Source organism: Urtica dioica, chromosome 10, assembly GCF_054948205.1.
Source record: "Urtica dioica subsp. dioica isolate 48M chromosome 10, U.dioica_male_clone48M_v1_H2, whole genome shotgun sequence".
In the NCBI taxonomy this organism is placed as follows: Eukaryota; Viridiplantae; Streptophyta; class Magnoliopsida; order Rosales; family Urticaceae; genus Urtica; species Urtica dioica.
The window spans coordinates 22,074,727-22,091,751 of NC_142765.1; the positions used below are offsets into that span (position 1 = coordinate 22,074,727).

The 17,025-nt window shown below is 36.2% G+C and overlaps 2 protein-coding genes and 1 pseudogene across 2 annotated transcripts; 2 read left to right on the top strand and 1 right to left on the bottom strand.

Annotated features, from left to right (window-relative positions):
* Window positions 1-655: 655 nt before the first annotated feature.
* LOC149384043 (uncharacterized) lies at window positions 656-3,681 on the top strand. Its single transcript, XM_089629351.1, has 6 exons — window positions 656-1,278; window positions 1,439-1,650; window positions 1,854-2,106; window positions 2,197-2,282; window positions 2,370-2,461; window positions 2,928-3,681. Exons 1-6 carry the CDS (start codon window positions 1,057-1,059, stop codon window positions 3,167-3,169), a joined length of 1,107 nt encoding a protein of 368 aa, XP_089485477.1. The 5' UTR covers window positions 656-1,056; the 3' UTR covers window positions 3,170-3,681.
* Window positions 3,682-5,551: 1,870 nt separating this feature from the next.
* Window positions 5,552-11,464, top strand: HIK (ATP binding microtubule motor family protein). Its single transcript, XM_089628420.1, has 15 exons — window positions 5,552-5,723; window positions 6,254-6,575; window positions 7,185-7,271; window positions 7,359-7,459; window positions 7,534-7,650; window positions 7,750-7,831; window positions 7,945-8,012; window positions 8,100-8,159; window positions 8,242-8,366; window positions 8,547-8,745; window positions 8,838-8,948; window positions 9,032-9,124; window positions 9,196-10,140; window positions 10,213-10,553; window positions 10,881-11,464. Exons 2-15 carry the CDS (start codon window positions 6,293-6,295, stop codon window positions 11,212-11,214), a joined length of 2,946 nt encoding a protein of 981 aa, XP_089484546.1. The 5' UTR covers window positions 5,552-5,723; window positions 6,254-6,292; the 3' UTR covers window positions 11,215-11,464.
* Window positions 11,465-12,416: 952 nt separating this feature from the next.
* Window positions 12,417-12,982, bottom strand: LOC149384045 (non-specific lipid-transfer protein 2 pseudogene; annotated as a pseudogene).
* Between the last annotated feature and the right edge of the window lie 4,043 nt (window positions 12,983-17,025).

Below are 17,025 nucleotides of genomic sequence, written 5' to 3' on the forward strand. Positions count from 1 at the left end.
ATAAATAACTTGTTTATGCTAGAAAATAAACGAAAGGACTTGAATTTAACGTTAGCGACTTGGACGACAAAATTTATAACAATGAATTGCTCATTACCTAATTCATAGAAACATAATTTTTTATTTTTTATTTTTTATTTTTATTTATCTTCCTTTGTGTTTTTAATTTATTTAATAAATCTTACTTTGTGCTTAGAGACAAACAAATCCTCGTCATAAATGCACAAGACAAAATATTTTTAACGAAAGTTAGCTGAAATCGACACATTGAAAGAAAAAAGAAAACTTATTAATTATGTAATCACATTTCTAGCTAATTGGTTGAAAAAAAAGTTATTAATTAGAAATTACAGAACCGTCAGTCTCTCACTTTACTAGTTTGCTCAATCCACGTACTTCTATGGTCGCACGTATCTCATTCTCACCTACTCGTGCCTCGCACGTGCGATATAACTCCGGTCCCACTAAAATCCACAGCCCCATCAAAATTCGAAACCCACCAGGTCACCACTCACAAGTTCACAACACGCCTCGCCAATTCCCATATTGCGCCACAAAATATATTTTTTAATCTAAATTGACCCGAAAGTATAAAACTCTTTACAAAGTCACCCTCCAAACCGCACAAAAAAAAAAAAAAAAAAAAAAAAACAAGAAGAATTTGTCTCTTCATTTTTCACAGAACTGTCCACTCTTCTCCGTTTTGAAGCATCTCTCTCTCTCTCTCTCTCTCCTCTCTCTCTGCTGTTCTTGGCTTTAATTTCTTTTCTCTCTATAATCGGATCAACGAAAGCCAGTTTTTATCAAATTCGCGTAATTTTGAATAAAAAAATTCCTCCACAACCGATTTATAGTATTCTGTTTGGTTGCCGAGAAAGCTCAAGATTTTCCGGCGTTTGAACAGTCACAAATCCGATACACGTCGAACAGACGACTTGACCAACTACGATTACGAGCTTGGAGTAAAAAAATGAAAAAAACATAAACTTGACGAACATTTCATTCTATTTTGCCTGAATTTTTTTTTCTTTTCGATAAAGTCTGAACTCCGAAAGAATGTTGGGAACGGGATTACAGTTCGGAGCGGTTCGCGGCGATGATAGGTTTTACATTCCGGCGAAAGCCAGAAAGAATCAGAAACAGAATCAGAATCAGAATCAGGAAAAGCAAGCTCAACGAAAAGGCAAGAGCGAGAGCACAGATTCCGAGCCTTCGAGTAATCTGGAGAGGTTCTTGGACTCAACCACGCCTTCCGTTCCGGCTCAGTATTTCTCCAAGGTTTGATTTCTATTTCCTTTTTAAAAAAACTGATTTATTGCGATAATCATTGGAGAGACACCAAGCGATTGACTCGAGTTGACCGAATAATTGTAGTTAATTAAGAGATAATTAGCTGATAATGTGACTGTTTTTTTTTTTTTTTGGGTAATATATTTAGACGACGATGAGGGGTTGTTGGAAGACATGTGATGTGGAATTCCAGCATTACTTTTCTCTGAGCCATCTTTGGGAATCATTCCGTGAATGGAGCGCTTACGGAGCCGGAGTGCCTTTGATCCTCGACGGTCACGATTCCGTGGTTCAATACTACGTTCCATATCTATCCGCTATTCAACTTTACGGCCACTCTTCTTCAACTCCAAACTCAAGGTATATCGCCTTTTCCTTTTTTTTTTTCTTTTTCTTTTCGGTGTAGGATATGAAACATAAGACTTGTTGAAAGTTTTAAGGAATTGGTTCTGCAGAAATCTTCTGAATTTGAATGAAATGAGCTGACTTTGGTGTATGATCATTGTGTTGGGATGCAAAGAATTACTTGTTGTTTTAGTAACTTTTGATTTGAATGTGGCCAGGCAAGTTGGCGAGGATAGCGATGGAGACTCTTATCGGGATTCTAGTAGCAGCGACGGAAGCAGCGATTACGAGCTCGAAAAAGTCTTGAAATTCGCTATAGATCAGTGGAATACTAATAAACTCGATCATCTAGCAGCAACAAAGGAGTCATTTTCAAGCGATGAAGGAGAGGCTCGGAGTTCTCGAGGAGAACTTCTCTTTGAATACCTCGAGCGAGATCTTCCTTATACCCGTGAACCACTGGCTGACAAAGTTAGCTCAAAATTCATGATTATATAAAAAAAGTAAAAAATTAAAAATCAATTTTATGTATATTTATGTGTTTTATTCGTGTTGTGATAGATATCGGATCTTGCATCTCGATATCCCGGATTGAAGACGTTTCGAAGCTGTGATCTCTTGCCCTCCAGTTGGTTGTCGGTGGCGTGGTATGCAAGTTATATATACGTTTTTCTTATACGAAACATGAAGATTATTAAGACCTAAAATTGATTCTCATGCCATACATTTTGTAGGTATCCGATTTATCGAATTCCCACTGGTCCGACCTTAAAAGATTTGGACGCTTGCTTTTTGACATACCATTCTCTCTCTACACCAATGACAGGTAACTCCACTCTGTGAAATCAAATCAAGAGCAATGTATTTCTGAAATAAAATGTCAACAGCGTAAATAAAATTGTATTTTTGCTACAAAACTATTGAAAACTTGTAAAAGATGTAAATAGCAAGTTCTTGGCTTTTTGCAAGATAAGAGTAAATGATATGGTTGGAATGGGCTTTTCTCAAATTCCTCTTGTGGTTGTCCAGTTAATGCTCCAGCTGGAAAATAGGGTAAATAACTGTTATTGATTCTCATGTCCTTTCGTCCATGGACAACAACTTTCTAACCAGAACAAGAAGCTAGTGACAATAGTCAGATTTTTTGTTTTCCTGTATAGTTTTTAACCTTAATGTTTATCATGTGGGTAATCATTAAGAAATAAATATTACCATCTCTTCTCTGTCGTGAATATCATCCGATAAATAACATTTAGCTGTGATTTGATTTTTCATGTGCTTGGATATAACAGGAAGTGGTCAGGCACCGGCAATGGTGTCTCCAAGGGAGATCGATGGGATTCCAAAGTATTCGTTGACCGTATTTGGAATGGCTTCGTACAAGCTGAAAGGGTCGATGTGGATTCAAAACGGGATCAACGAATCGCATCAGGCCAACTCGCTTATGCAAGCTGCCGAGAATTGGCTGAGACGCTGGCAAGTCACTCACCCCGATTTCCAGTTCTTCACTTCACACGGCACCTATGCCAGGTGAAAATGAAACCCAATGTATCTTCCGACGAAATTTATATATTATAAGATGAGACCACCTAGCAGATTAACATCCCCGAAAGTTAATCGAAAAAAAAGTTAGAAAGAAAAAGAAAAAGAAAAAACGAAAGGTGAAAAAGGCGTGATGAAGAGAATTAAAGGATACACAGAATGCGTTTGGAGATGAGAGATTTGAAGACATCTTAAGGATAAATGAGCCCTCTCACACAAGTCACACAACCATGCTCGTTGTTTGCGTGTGGTAGTACTTTCCTCTTAACTGTTTTTGGATATATTTTTTTGGAAGATGTCTTCATGCATAAGCATTATTATCAGGGTTCACTTGGTAATAGCCACTTCGATGGAAAATTTTTTGTTTTCTTCTAATTTTTCTATGGATGAGGAAAGAAATTTATAAATAGAATTGAGTAACTTGTAAACATTTGGGGTTTTTATTCTTATATTAAGTTTATCTAATCAAGTTGGTAGCATTTCAGATTGCTGGCTGTTATCTTATCACTAGATCGGTCTATTGGTGCTTAAGTTTTATTATTGAGTCTTCCACAATCAATCAAGAACAATTTTATGATTGAGTCTGCCGCAAAACCCCCCAAGGAGTTAATTGCTTTTGGTTTGGTCCAGTGAATGTTGAGAATGGTGGATATACATATTGACACAAGCTTGTGGTACTAATGAACAACAAAGCCTAAATTCCTATGCTTTGGCTATGCTCTCTCTCCTCTTGAAAAAAAAAATTCTCTGAACTCGTATAGGGTTTCTTCCCTAGTTGTCGCTGACTCCCTCTTGAAGTGCCTAGGCACCGCCGTTGGCCTGATCGGTTGTGTGCTCCGACCCGAGAGTGGAGGCTCTACTAAATTTTCCCTTCCCTCGCCTTTTCTTGGAAGTTTTTTTTACACCCCCTATATATTATTTCAAGTTGTATTCCCACGGGCTCGGTTTTATGTCGGTTGGCGTAGTAGTGGTTAGTCTTCAACGGTAACATGACTCAAATGTGGGAGACCCGTTTTCTATGATGAGATCATGATTTTCATCCATTTCTCTTGCTTTGACAAGGCTCTCCCGCTGTCGGTCGGGTCTTAGAGCCTGCGATTATATATCCGCCCACTCCCTCGAGTTTGGTGATCGTATTGGTTGGGCGTTGTTGACGGTGTGTGGATGATAAGGGTTTGTGCGACTTCGTCACCACCACTGCGTGTGTGCCTTAAGGGCCTCTTGGTTGCTAGTTTCAGGTGGTTTGGTGCGTAGATGAAGTTGGAGGGGATGCTTCTTCGAGGAGACAACATTTTAGTTGTTTGTTTTAAACTTGAAATAATGTTGTTGAATAACGTTAATTATGCTCTTTTTTTTTGTTACGAAGATAAGGTAGTCATCTTTCAGGTTGAAATAGTCATCTTTTTTTTTTTGAATAACGTTTAGCTGAAATAATATTGCTAAATAGCTAACGTTTGGTAAATTTTAGATAAATAGTCATTTTCTTACGTAAATTTTAAATAAATAGCTACTTCCATATACTAAACGCTGACTATTTACTTAAAATTTATCAAACGTTACTTATTTAACGATGTCAAACGTTTAAATTAGTTATTTTCATAATTTTCTGATAAAACTATTCCAATTTCATGAAACTAAAGCACGAGAAAATAGCTACAACTCTTCTCTTTAAAATTTGGTGACTAAAACTATTAGGGTCACCAATTAAAAAAAAAAAAAATCTTATTTTACTATCAGGGTGTGATGGTAAAAGAAACCTTACGGGGACCAAGTCTAAAGATGGAAAAGTATGGTCATTTGGAATATACCTTGTGATTATTATGTTGAATATAATTCAATCCCTGTCCTAATTTATCTTGTTCTCTCCTTGGAGTGAGTTAATAAATTGAGTCTTATGAAGCAATTAACTAGTTCATAAATTGAGTAATGAAGCAATTAACTTAATTAATTGTCTGCAGTAATAAATATTTCCAATCAATTATATTTGTGAGTAAACCATGCGTCTTTACCCATTTATTATTAACGGAACCTTTTTCTTTTTGGTCGCTCATATATATATGCATCGCCAAAAAGATTCTACAAACAAGACAAAAGAAAAATAAACAATGGAAACTATGGCCCGCAAGGGGGGCTGTAGTACAATAAGCATAAACTTCAGGGACAATAGAGACAATAGACTCCTTTTCCTTTTTGTCCATTTGTGTCCGAAAATAATAATAAAAAGCAAAAAAAGAAAAGAAAAGAAATAAACCGTTATAACTTGAAACGCTGCCCAGCTGGTGTTCGGCGATTAACTCAAGAAAAGAGAACTAGCCGTTGGGACCCTAAAATTTCGAATTCCTTTTTACATACAAGCACACACACAAAATCCCACTATCACCCCTCTCTCTCTCTCTCTCTCTCTCTCTCTCTCTCTCTCTCTCTCTCTGGAATTGTAAGACGCTCTCCTAAAAATCTTAGCGTTGCCTGAATAAGCACTCTCTGATCTAGTTTCGTTGCCGAAATTCCGACAAGTTTCTTTGTCCAGTTCGGCTTCGCATTCTTCAGTGAGTACCATTTCTTCTTCTCCTTTATTGTTTCTTCAGCTTCCTATAATATGTTTCTAATTTAGGAATCTAAAGAATCGGGTCTTCATTTGTGCTGTTTTTATCAAGGATTGAGCATTTATGAACAAAAGCGAACTTGATTGATCGAATCAGCACAATTTTCCCAAAAAAATTAGATGTACTGTCAGATCCGAGAGATCGGTTTTACACTATTTAAGTAGGTTTAGTTACTTCAATGCTAATTTCAGAATTGTTTTTCTCTAGTGAATCGAGAAAAAAAAAATGATAGGTCAGGCAAATAGTTTTTCGTAAATGCTTAGTTGAACCCAAGCGAACTTGATTAATTGAATCAGCACAAGTGGTCGGCACTGATCTCAGAAAAGAAAAATTAGATTTACTGTCAGATATATCTGCTCGTTGAATTCTGTAGGATACGAAAGATTGCTGTTATACTCTTCAAATATCCGTATGGCTTGTCAATATATATGCTAATTTCAGAATTCCTTGATTTTGTGTTTTTCTCTCTCCAGTCAATTGAGTAAATAATAGGCGAGCCAAACAGAGAAGATATGACGGTCCGAACTCCAGGGACACCTTCGTCGAAGATTGAGAGGACTCCGGTGACACCTTCGTCGAAGATTGATAGGACTCCGGTGTCAACGCCCGGCGGTGGGCCCAGAGGAGGCGCGGCAAAGGAAGAGAAGATCGTGGTGACGGTGAGAGTAAGGCCGTTGAGCAAAAGAGAACAGCTTGCCAGGGACAACGTCGCTTGGGATTGCATCGACGATAACACCATCGTGTATAAGCCAACTTCTCAGGAACGATCAGCTCAATCAGCCTCCTTTGCCTTTGGTATCGATCCATATCTATTTCTCTGCTTAACGTGTTCTTATGCTATAATTGATTGAACTAATAAATGTTTTTTCCCCTAATATTTACCGGCTTTTCAACTAATATATGTTGAGTTGATCATATCTGTTTTTCTTCTTAACCTGTTCTTATGGTACAATTGATTTAACTTGTAAATGTTTTTTTTTTCCATAATTTTTACTAGCATTTCAATAGATGTTGAATTCTTTAGTTGATCATATCTGTTTTCCTTCTTAACCTGTTCTCATGGTACAATTGATTGATTAATGAATGTTTTTATCCCCAATTTTCACTAGCATTGTAACTAATATATGTTGATTTTTTAAGTCTATCATATCTAATTGTCTAAATAACCTGTTCTTATGGTACAATTGATTTAACCAGTAGTTTTGACTAGCATTTCAACTAATACATGTTGAACTTTGTAGTCTATTTTTCTTCGCTGTTGGTATTGATCATATAAATGTCTGCTTTACCTGTTCCTACAGTACAACTCATTAACTAATATATAGTTTTTAACCCTGATTTTCACTAGCATTTCAGCTAATAGATGATGAATTTTTTAGTTGAGTTTGATTATTCTTGTTGCAGATAAGGTTTTTGGCCCTTCCAGTTTAACCGAAACTGTCTACGATGGAGTGAAGAATGTTGCCTTGTCTGCATTGATGGGCATTAATGGTAATAATGCAAGGGTTTAGAAATCTTGATATTGTGTAAAGATATTTAGCTTTTTATTTGTTTAATTTTGTGTATCCGATTTTGCAGCTACTATCTTTGCTTATGGGCAAACCAGCAGCGGGAAAACTTATACAATGAGAGGAATAACTGAGAAAGCTGTTCATGATATCTACAACCATATACTAAATGTAACTTTCTTACCCACAAAACATGCATTTTCAGTAAAAAAGAGTTTAGAGACTAAAATTGTGCTTTGGTGCAGACTCCAGAGAGGGATTTTTCAATCAAGATTTCTGGTCTTGAAATATACAATGAGAATGTTAGGGACTTGCTGAATTCTGACTCTGGTCGAAATCTGAAGCTTTTAGATGACCCGGATGTAAGTAACAGTTGTAAATCTTTTATCTCATGATCGAAGTCACAGACAAGCAATTAATAAATGATAACCAAAATGCATGTTTTTATTCCTCGAGTACAGAAAGGGACAGTGGTCGAGAAATTGGTTGAAGAAACTGCGAAAGATGATGAGCATTTGAGACACTTAATCAGCATATGCGAGGGTAAGTCTTTGATATGTACAGGAAAGTCCTGGTTTTAATTTTATTCTAATTTATTTATTTATAATGGAATCAATTGACTATGTGTCTGATTTTTTTCTCTCTATTTATAATAGCGCAAAGACAAGTTGGGGAAACTGCACTGAACGACAATAGTTCGCGCTCGCATCAGATAATAAGGCTGGTAGGTTTTGACCACGATATCTATCTCATGATGTGAGATATTGGTTATTATGCTTCAATGTTAATAACAAATAAGTTTTGTACACAGACAATAGAAAGCACAGTCCGGGAAAACGCGAATTGTGTGAGGTCTTTTGTCGCAAGCCTGGTAATAAGACTGATATGATGATGTTTCTATTTATTTTCTTATTTCTGTTATGGTGTTTTAATGGCATCATATTATTATGCAGAACTTTGTAGATTTGGCTGGAAGTGAAAGGGCTTCGCAGACACATACAGATGGTGTCAGGCTCAGGGAAGGTTGCCATATTAACCTTAGCCTTATGACGCTCACAACAGTAATCAGGAAGCTCAGGTATTTATTTTGTTTTTTGTTTTTCTCTTTTTGTTTTTAATATTCAATATGTCAAGTAGTTAATGTTATAAGATAGGGCAAGAAATGATTAATGTTCTATATTTATAAATGTATTATTTGTAGGTACATGAACAAATTCAAATGTTTTGTTTACAGTTTGTGAATTTTATCTTGGTGCAGTGTTGGAAAAAGGAGTGGTCATATACCATATCGAGACTCGAAGCTCACTCGCATTCTTCAACATTCTCTTGGAGGAAATGCGCGCACTGCCATTATATGCACTTTGAGCCCCGCAATGAGCCACGTTGAGCAATCCCGAAACACACTCTTGTTCGCATCACGGGCAAAAGAAGTAACAAATAATGCCCAAGTGAACATGGTATGCAATTCACTGCTCAGTAATTTTGTATCCCTACAGTTTTGGATAAACGATTATAATTTAATCTTTTACATAATTTTTTTCCTGTCTAGATTGTCTCCGACAAACAGCTAGTGAAACATCTTCAGAAGGAAGTAGCAAGGCTGGAGGCAGAATTAAAGACACCCGATCCGTCAAGAGAAAAGGATTTGAAAATTCAGAAGGTATAATAGAAAATCACCCCCTCGACTTTTCTTATTAAATCATATATTGAGGATCGCATATATGATTTTAATTGCTTTGACAGATGGAAATGGAGATTGAAGAACTAAGACGCCAAAGAGACCAAGCTACTGCACAAGTTGACGAGTTGCGAAAAAAGCTAGACGAGGACCAACAGGTCTACTTTGTCTCCCTACTTTTCGCTAGTAAATTTATAAATATATACTGATATCTTACGACACACTTCAGGTTACAACCAACCCATTCGAATCGCCCCCAGTTCCAAGTGTGAAGAAGTGTCTTTCCTATTCCGACGCATTGTCAACACAATGTGGCGATAACAAAGACACCGGGCGTGTGAACAAACTGAGGAAGTCGGTGATGAGACAGTCAATGAGGCAATCATCATCGGCTCCTTTTACTCTTATGCACGAGATTCGCAAGCTCGAACACCTTCAAGAGCAGCTCGGAGAAGAGGCGAATCGAGCCCTTGAAGTACTCCAAAAGGAGGTCGCTTGTCATCGGCTCGGAAACCAAGACGCAGCAGAGACGATCGCTAAATTGCAAGCAGAAATCAGGGGAATGCAGTCCGTCCGATCGACCCCGAAAGACGTCGGAGTGAAGAACAATAATAGTGTGGGTGCAAACCTGAAGGACGAGATCACGAGACTTCACTCGCAAGGCAGCACTATAGCCGATCTCGAGGAGCAGCTCGAGAACGTTCAGAAGTCCATAGACAAACTGGTCATGTCTCTTCCTAGCAACAACGCCACCACCGACCCGTCCCCGAAGAAGGAATCGAAAAAGAAAAGGCTACTTCCTTTGGCTGCAAGCAATGGTACCAACCGTCCGAATTTCATACGATCGCCTTGCTCGCCTCTGTCAACCGCCGATCAAGTCTTGGAGCCCGAGATCGAGAACAGAGCCCCCTCCGATCATCATCACCACGATCATTTCGAGACGATGCCGGAGTCTGAGAAAGGCACTCCTACGAAGAGCGAAGACGGCGGAGATGTCTCGTCGAAGGAAAACACTCCCGTGTATCAACGCTCGAGCTCCGTCAACATGAAGAAAATGCAGAAGATGTTCCAAAACGCGGCTGAAGAGAACGTGAGAAGTATAAGAGCCTATGTCACCGAGCTAAAAGAAAGAGTAGCCAAACTACAATACCAAAAGCAGCTCCTAGTTTGTCAGGTAATTAAAGACATATATTTTTATGATTTATTTTTTTCTGCAACAAATTCCAATGTAACATAATAATAACAGGTTCTGGAGTTGGAAGCGAACGAAGAAGCCGGTTACGAGTTGGAGGAGGATGACGATTCATGCGAGCCAGAAGGGCCTCAGATGTCATGGCAGGTCACTTTCAAGGAGCAAAGGCAGATGATAATCGAGCTTTGGGACGTGTGCTATGTCTCCATTATCCACAGAACACAGTTCTACTTGCTGTTCAAGGGCGACCCGGCTGATCAAATCTACATGGAAGTCGAGCTCAGGCGCTTAACGTGGCTGCAACAGCATTTGAACCAGCTCGGGAACGCAAGCCCAAGCCCTGCTCATCATTATCACAATACAGGAGATGATCTCACCGTCTCTTTATCATCAAGGTTTGAGCTTCAATTCAAGTAAAGATAAAGATGCTGGTATATAGATAATTTGGATTTATTTTTTTTAACCAAAATTTACCGGATGTTTGAATTTCAGCTAACTTATATTTTCATGTTATTTAAATACAAAAAGGAAATATTCATGTAGATTTAGTAAAATATTTATTAACTAAATTAAAACTTAACTGAACTTGGTTGAATTTGCAAAATTTTATAAACTGAACTAAATTGGCGGTTAAAGGGTTCATCTTAAGCCCATAGTCTCTACAGATCAAGGTTTTAGCTTTTGTTGCCTCGGATTTTGTGTACTAAAAAAGCTTGTTGTAGTTTCCGAGCATTGAGCCGCGAGAGGGAGTTTCTTGCGAAGAGGTTGACCACACGTTTGACCGCGGAGGAGAGAGAGATACTGTACATGAAATGGGACGTCCCTCTGGAGGGGAAGCAGAGAAGAATCCAGTTTGTGAACAAGCTGTGGATCGACCCACACGACCCGAGGCACGTGCAAGAGAGCGCCGAAATAGTGGCTAAGCTCGTCGGCTTCTGCGAAGGCGGTGGGAACATGTCGAGGGAGATGTTTGAGCTCAATTTTGCACTTCCCGCCGATAAAAGGCCGTGGATCACCGGTGGTTGGAACAAGATTTCCAATCTACTCAACTTGTGAATTATATATCAAAGGTGTTTTCCTTTTTTTTTTTCCTCTTAATTCATGTATGTTGCCAATATTCATTATGTTGTTGTAAATTTCTATCTTGACTTTTTACATCATTTTGTAAATGAATTTTGGAGTTTTCCTCCAAAATCTTTTATTTTTTTGGCTGTGGCTTATGCCAATTGAGCGCACTTGTTCAACGTTGTAGTTCTCTTTCCAGCTTGAGAGCTCTCAGAAAATAATCTTCTTACTTTGGACGCAATAGTTACTTCTTGATTAAATGTTTTCTTCTTAATTGGCCATTTGAAAAGACTTTCGTAAATATAAAAAAACAAATATATCAGAGTGACAAATAGAAAAATACTGATCAACCGAATTTATACAGATGCAGGAACTACAAAATGAAACATTTTCAAGCCGTTTTTTTTTTTTTAAATTTTTTTTTTTTAAAACATTGTATCTATATAGTCATCCAAGAAACATAAAATATAATGAGAATTTGGTAATTTTTTGATGTTGGATCTTATCTTGTTGATATACTTGCCTTAATTAGTGATTTAGAAGATTTATTTAACATATACAAACAATAAATTTGGAATTAAAACAAGGATTTGTAATATCTCCTTTTTTTTGTTTTGTTTAATGAAAACATTTTTTTTTTAATGTTCTTGGACAATTTAAACATAACGAAGCTACGTGACCAAGGCTAATCAACTCTTGGCTTTTTATTGGTGTTAAAAATGCCTCATTTATACAGATGCAGGAACTACAAAATGAAACATTTTCAAGCCCTTTTTTTATTTTTTATTTTTAAACATTGTATCTATATAGTCATCCAAGAAACATAAAATATAATGAGAATTTGGTAATTTTTTTATGTTGGATCTTATCTTGTTGATATACTTGCCTTAATTAGTGATTTAGAAGATTTATTTAACATATACAAACAATAAATTTGGAATTAAAACAAGGATTTGTAATATCTCCTTTTTTGTTTTGTTTTGTTTAATGAAAACATTTTTTTTAATGTTCTTGGACAATTTAAACATAACGAAGCTACGTGACCAAGGCTAATCAACTCTTGGCTTTTTATTGGTGTTAAAAATGCCTCATTTCTGATTTTAAAAATGCGTGATCGCAATTATAGTGTTCCTACATTATGCAATTAAAAATCGAACCATATGTGTAAGAAAGGAAAAAAAAGAAGAAGAAGATAACAAAATCCAACACTTCTTATTACATGATTAGCATAACTTGGGAAACAAGTAACTTTTTAGTACACCCACACATAAAACAGAAAATAGTAACACGTCCACACACATAGCAACATAGAATTACATGACAAGAACGCCTCAAATATAATTAAGCTTGCATAATAATTTAAGACATATTACTCTCTCTCTTTCTCTTTCTGTATCAACACTTGGGATAAGGGGTTTTGCAAGTGTTTGCGACTCGGCGGGCATTGGGAGAGTCGACGAATTTCTTGAGGTTCGGGTTTTGGAGGTATTGGCAGAGGCAAGGCTTCTGTTCCTTGATCTTTGCGCAACACTGCATCGACGGTGCAGCCGGGCCGGTGATCGCGCTCACGCACGGGCTTAGCTGCATTGGGCTGCAAGTCACTGCGCTTGCGACACGTGTCTCCGCCGCGAGCACCACGAGGAGAGTGAAAAACAATGCCCCCACTTTTGTTGCATCCATTTTTTTTTCTTGAGAGAGAGAGAGAGAGGTTAAGAGAGATGTATGTTTGTACTTTGTACTTTGTAGAGTGAATGATATTTTAGGTAGATACCATGTCTCAATTTATAGTGGGGAAGTTGGCCTTTGTCATGATTAAATTTGGTTTTAATTTGGAATATAGAGAAGAATGTAATTTGTCAAAGAAAAGCATGGAAGAAAAAAAAATTTAAAAATGAAAAGATAGGTGTGGGATTAGGCCCACAATTTTAATTTAAATAGGGAAATAACTTTAATGATATAGAGCCTGTTTTGAAGAGCCATCATAAACTTCCTTGTATGAAACAAATTGAAGGTCGTAGTAGTAGTCTCACAACTGGAAATTGACAAGACAGACTCACCGGTGTGAGATTGTAAGCTCCGATATCTTTGTACAAAATTTGTCTCGTATCAAATATACAAATTTCCACTCGAGAGCTTGAAGGAAAATGGGCAATCGTATTGAAACGGAACAAAATATTAATTCTTTAATTTATTCCGTTTTGGCACTATTTACTATTTACTGTACCAAAATAATGTTCTGGCTCATGGAATCAAAATTTCGGTACCATTACAATACTATTCATCAAAAAACAATAATTTATGCCACATGTTTTAATTTTTTATATTTACTCCCCCATGCTTACTTTCTTCCTCCGCCCGTGCCTCAATGCGACCATGGCTTAATAAATTCGACGGCCTAAAGATAAAATTTTAAAATAATGCCTTCTATTATGGAAATTTTTTTCATTAAAGCAATTTAAACCCCATTAAGCTTGGGTCGTCTATTTTGGCCGTTTGGAGCGGATCTATCTTGGGTCCAGAATGACAAATGCCCCCCTGAACTCTTAGACCTGAACTTTTAGAAATTGCAATCTTTGCCTTAAAAAACTTAGCATTTTTTATATGATTTTTTTATATGAACTTTAAGACTTGAACTTTTTGCCTTAAAAAATTTAGCATTTTTTATATGAACTTTAAGACCTGAACTTTTTGCCTAAATTTATATGATTTTTTTTTTTTAATTTGCTCCCCTCACTTGAGTTTCTAGCTCTGCACTGTTTCTGACCATACAAAAATTTACTTAATCGACCTCACACTAATCGCATTTTTATGTACAGTTTCAGATAAAATTTTTTGCATTCTTCCTTTTTATTTTAGTTTTTTTTTTCTCGAAAATAGTTTTTATTTTACAACAAACTGAACAGTGCAGGATCATGATAAAAGTCTTATTTATTTATTTACAAACCAATTCCATAAGTATTTAATTACTAGTTATGAATATTATACATATTTGAAGGAGCTTATATTTGTTTATGATCCTGATAACATAATATAAAACTCGCCATTTGTTTACGGCGTGAAATGATTGCAAGCTACGGGTCAAAAGAATTTAAAAGTGTATCCTACTAAAGCCTATAGACATTCCACATCTTAGGACTGAGACGTAGACGTGACTAATTCACCTAAATCCCGATTACCTAATTTCTAAAGGTAAATTGGACTATTTAACTCATCAGTATATGTTAAACATCGTGATTATATAAATAGGGCGGACCTAGTATATAACTTAAATGATCAACTTTTTGTTAAAAAAAGTTAGTCAAATTATCTATTTATTTAAGAAAATGGCCAATTTAGAGCATCTCCAATGCATTACCTCAAAACACTATAGATAGAATAAAAACTCTTTAATGGTTAAAATTTCAAAACTATATACTTTGTATAACTTTTACACCAAATGAACAATGTTTCACCAAATTTAATGTAACACTGTTCATTTTGTATAAAAATTACACCAAATATTTAAGTGTTTTTTTAATTTAATTAATTCATAATCCTTAATTAAAAGTACATATTTTAATTAAAATCAAGTTTAATCAATATGACAGCTCAGCAGTTGAAGATCCACATCAGTACAGGAGTATAGTGGGAGCCTTGCAATATCTACTCATCACAAGACCAGAGTTAGCCTTCAGTGTCAACAAGGCGTGCCAGTACATGCATAAACCTCTTGAGGATCACTGGAAAGCAGTCAAGAGGATACTCAGATACTTGAGTGGCACAACTGACTTTGGACTCCATCTCACACATCAACGCAGCCTTGATATGCCACTCAACCTGACTGGGTTTAGTGATGCAGACTAGGGGTCAGATATGATTGGATGGAGGTCAACTTCAGGTTACTGCTTGTTCCTCGGAAGCTGTCCAATCTCGTGGCAATCCAAGAAGCAAAGCATAGTCTCTCGCTCATCAGCTGAAGCAGAGTATCGCAGCCTTGCCTCCTTGGTATCTGAGGTCATGTGGACGCAGAATTTGCTCATAGAACTACAAGTCAAGAGCAGTCGAATCCCAGTGTTGTGGTGTGACAACATCAGTGCAATTCATCTTGCAGCCAGTCCGGTTTTGCACGCCAGGACTAAGCATGTGGAGTTGGATCTGCACTTCACTAGGGAGAAAGTTTTGGCTCAGCAAATCAAGGTTCAACACGTTCCCATTGTGGATCAAATTGCTGACATTCTCACCAAGCCAATCTCAAGTAATGCCTTTGAGACTATGCGGTCCAAACTCAAAGTCTCTCAAGCATGTACGTTGAGTTTGAAGGGGGGTGTTAGGGAGTAAGAGTCACGTCACAGTCAATGGCACAAACACCTGGTGCATTGACTGTGACTCACCTACGTAGTTAGCTTATCAGAGTTAGTTAGAGTTAGTTATGTCAGAGTTAATTAGATGTAATACATATATACTCTGTAATCAATTCAGTTGAACTCAATACGAAAGAAATCGTTTTCTCTGGCTTCATTCACAAATCCTCTTCTCTCTCAAATCCTTTCATATGTTAATGACTACTTTGCAAAAAATTAACAAAACACTTATAAACCTAGAGTTTTGTTGATCTCTTGCATTAATAATTTGAAAAACACTTATAAACCGTAGACATTATTATACGAACAATACGGGCATATTCTTGGTAGCAAACATCACAAAGTTTTGTAAAAACACATAGTTATATTTTATTATTTTAAAATATTTATTCTTAAAAATCGTTAAAATTTGAGGTTAGGTTTTGTATAAAACTGACTGGATTTTTTATTTATTTTTTTAAAACTGAGTGTAAGACTCCGGAATTATTATTATTATTATTTTTTTTTATCTACTGAAAAATGAGATATTATTTATGAAATGTCAATTTCAAAACTTACTATTTTTCCTTCATATGCATTGTAAAAAAAAAGAGTGGTTGCGTGTGACATCTTTATTGTGGCACAGTAAAAGTATATTAAGGTGAATATTCGAAATTTGTATCAATATAAATTCCTTTTCATACTATCGAACATGCTTACATTGCTATAATAACTCATGCTTTGGCCGACAATGTCTTAAATACGCGTTCACTTTGCTTTAATGGATTCACATCTTCCAACTTCATCAAAATTATCATATCCATTTTAAAAAAGGATAAGATATAATTGTTCGAATCTCCATTGAAATATCAGAGCCATTATTACAAAGAGATGAACAAATTATGATTTTGTGTGTGTGCAAATTGCAACAAATTATGATAAGAATACACACACACACACACACACATATATATATATATATATATATATATATATATATATATATATATATATATATATATATATTGTTCTAATCAAATCGCATGTCCATAAAAAAAAATCAAGTAAATGTTGATCGCATGATTGCTTTGTTTTCTAAATTATCACTAATCCCAAACTTTTAGGCTCCGTTTGGAACCCGGAAAATAGGAGGGAAAGGAAAATGAAAATCCCTCCTATTTTACTTAGGTTGTTTGGATTGATGAAAATATGGTAGAAAAAAAATATGATGAAAAATGCGAGGGAAAGTGTATAACTAAAATGAGGATTTCATTTTCCTTCGAAAATCAAATGGAAAATGAGAATCTCTCCACATTTGTCTATGAGAGGATCACATTTGTCTAGGGTAAAAATGTAAAACTTTTTTAAAATGGGCAAAAAATGTAAAAAAAATAATTTAGGGGGTCTAATTAAAAAAAATTCAGGGGTAAAAATGAATTTTTTTTTAAAAAAATGGGTCAAAAGTGAAAAAATTTTAGGGTAA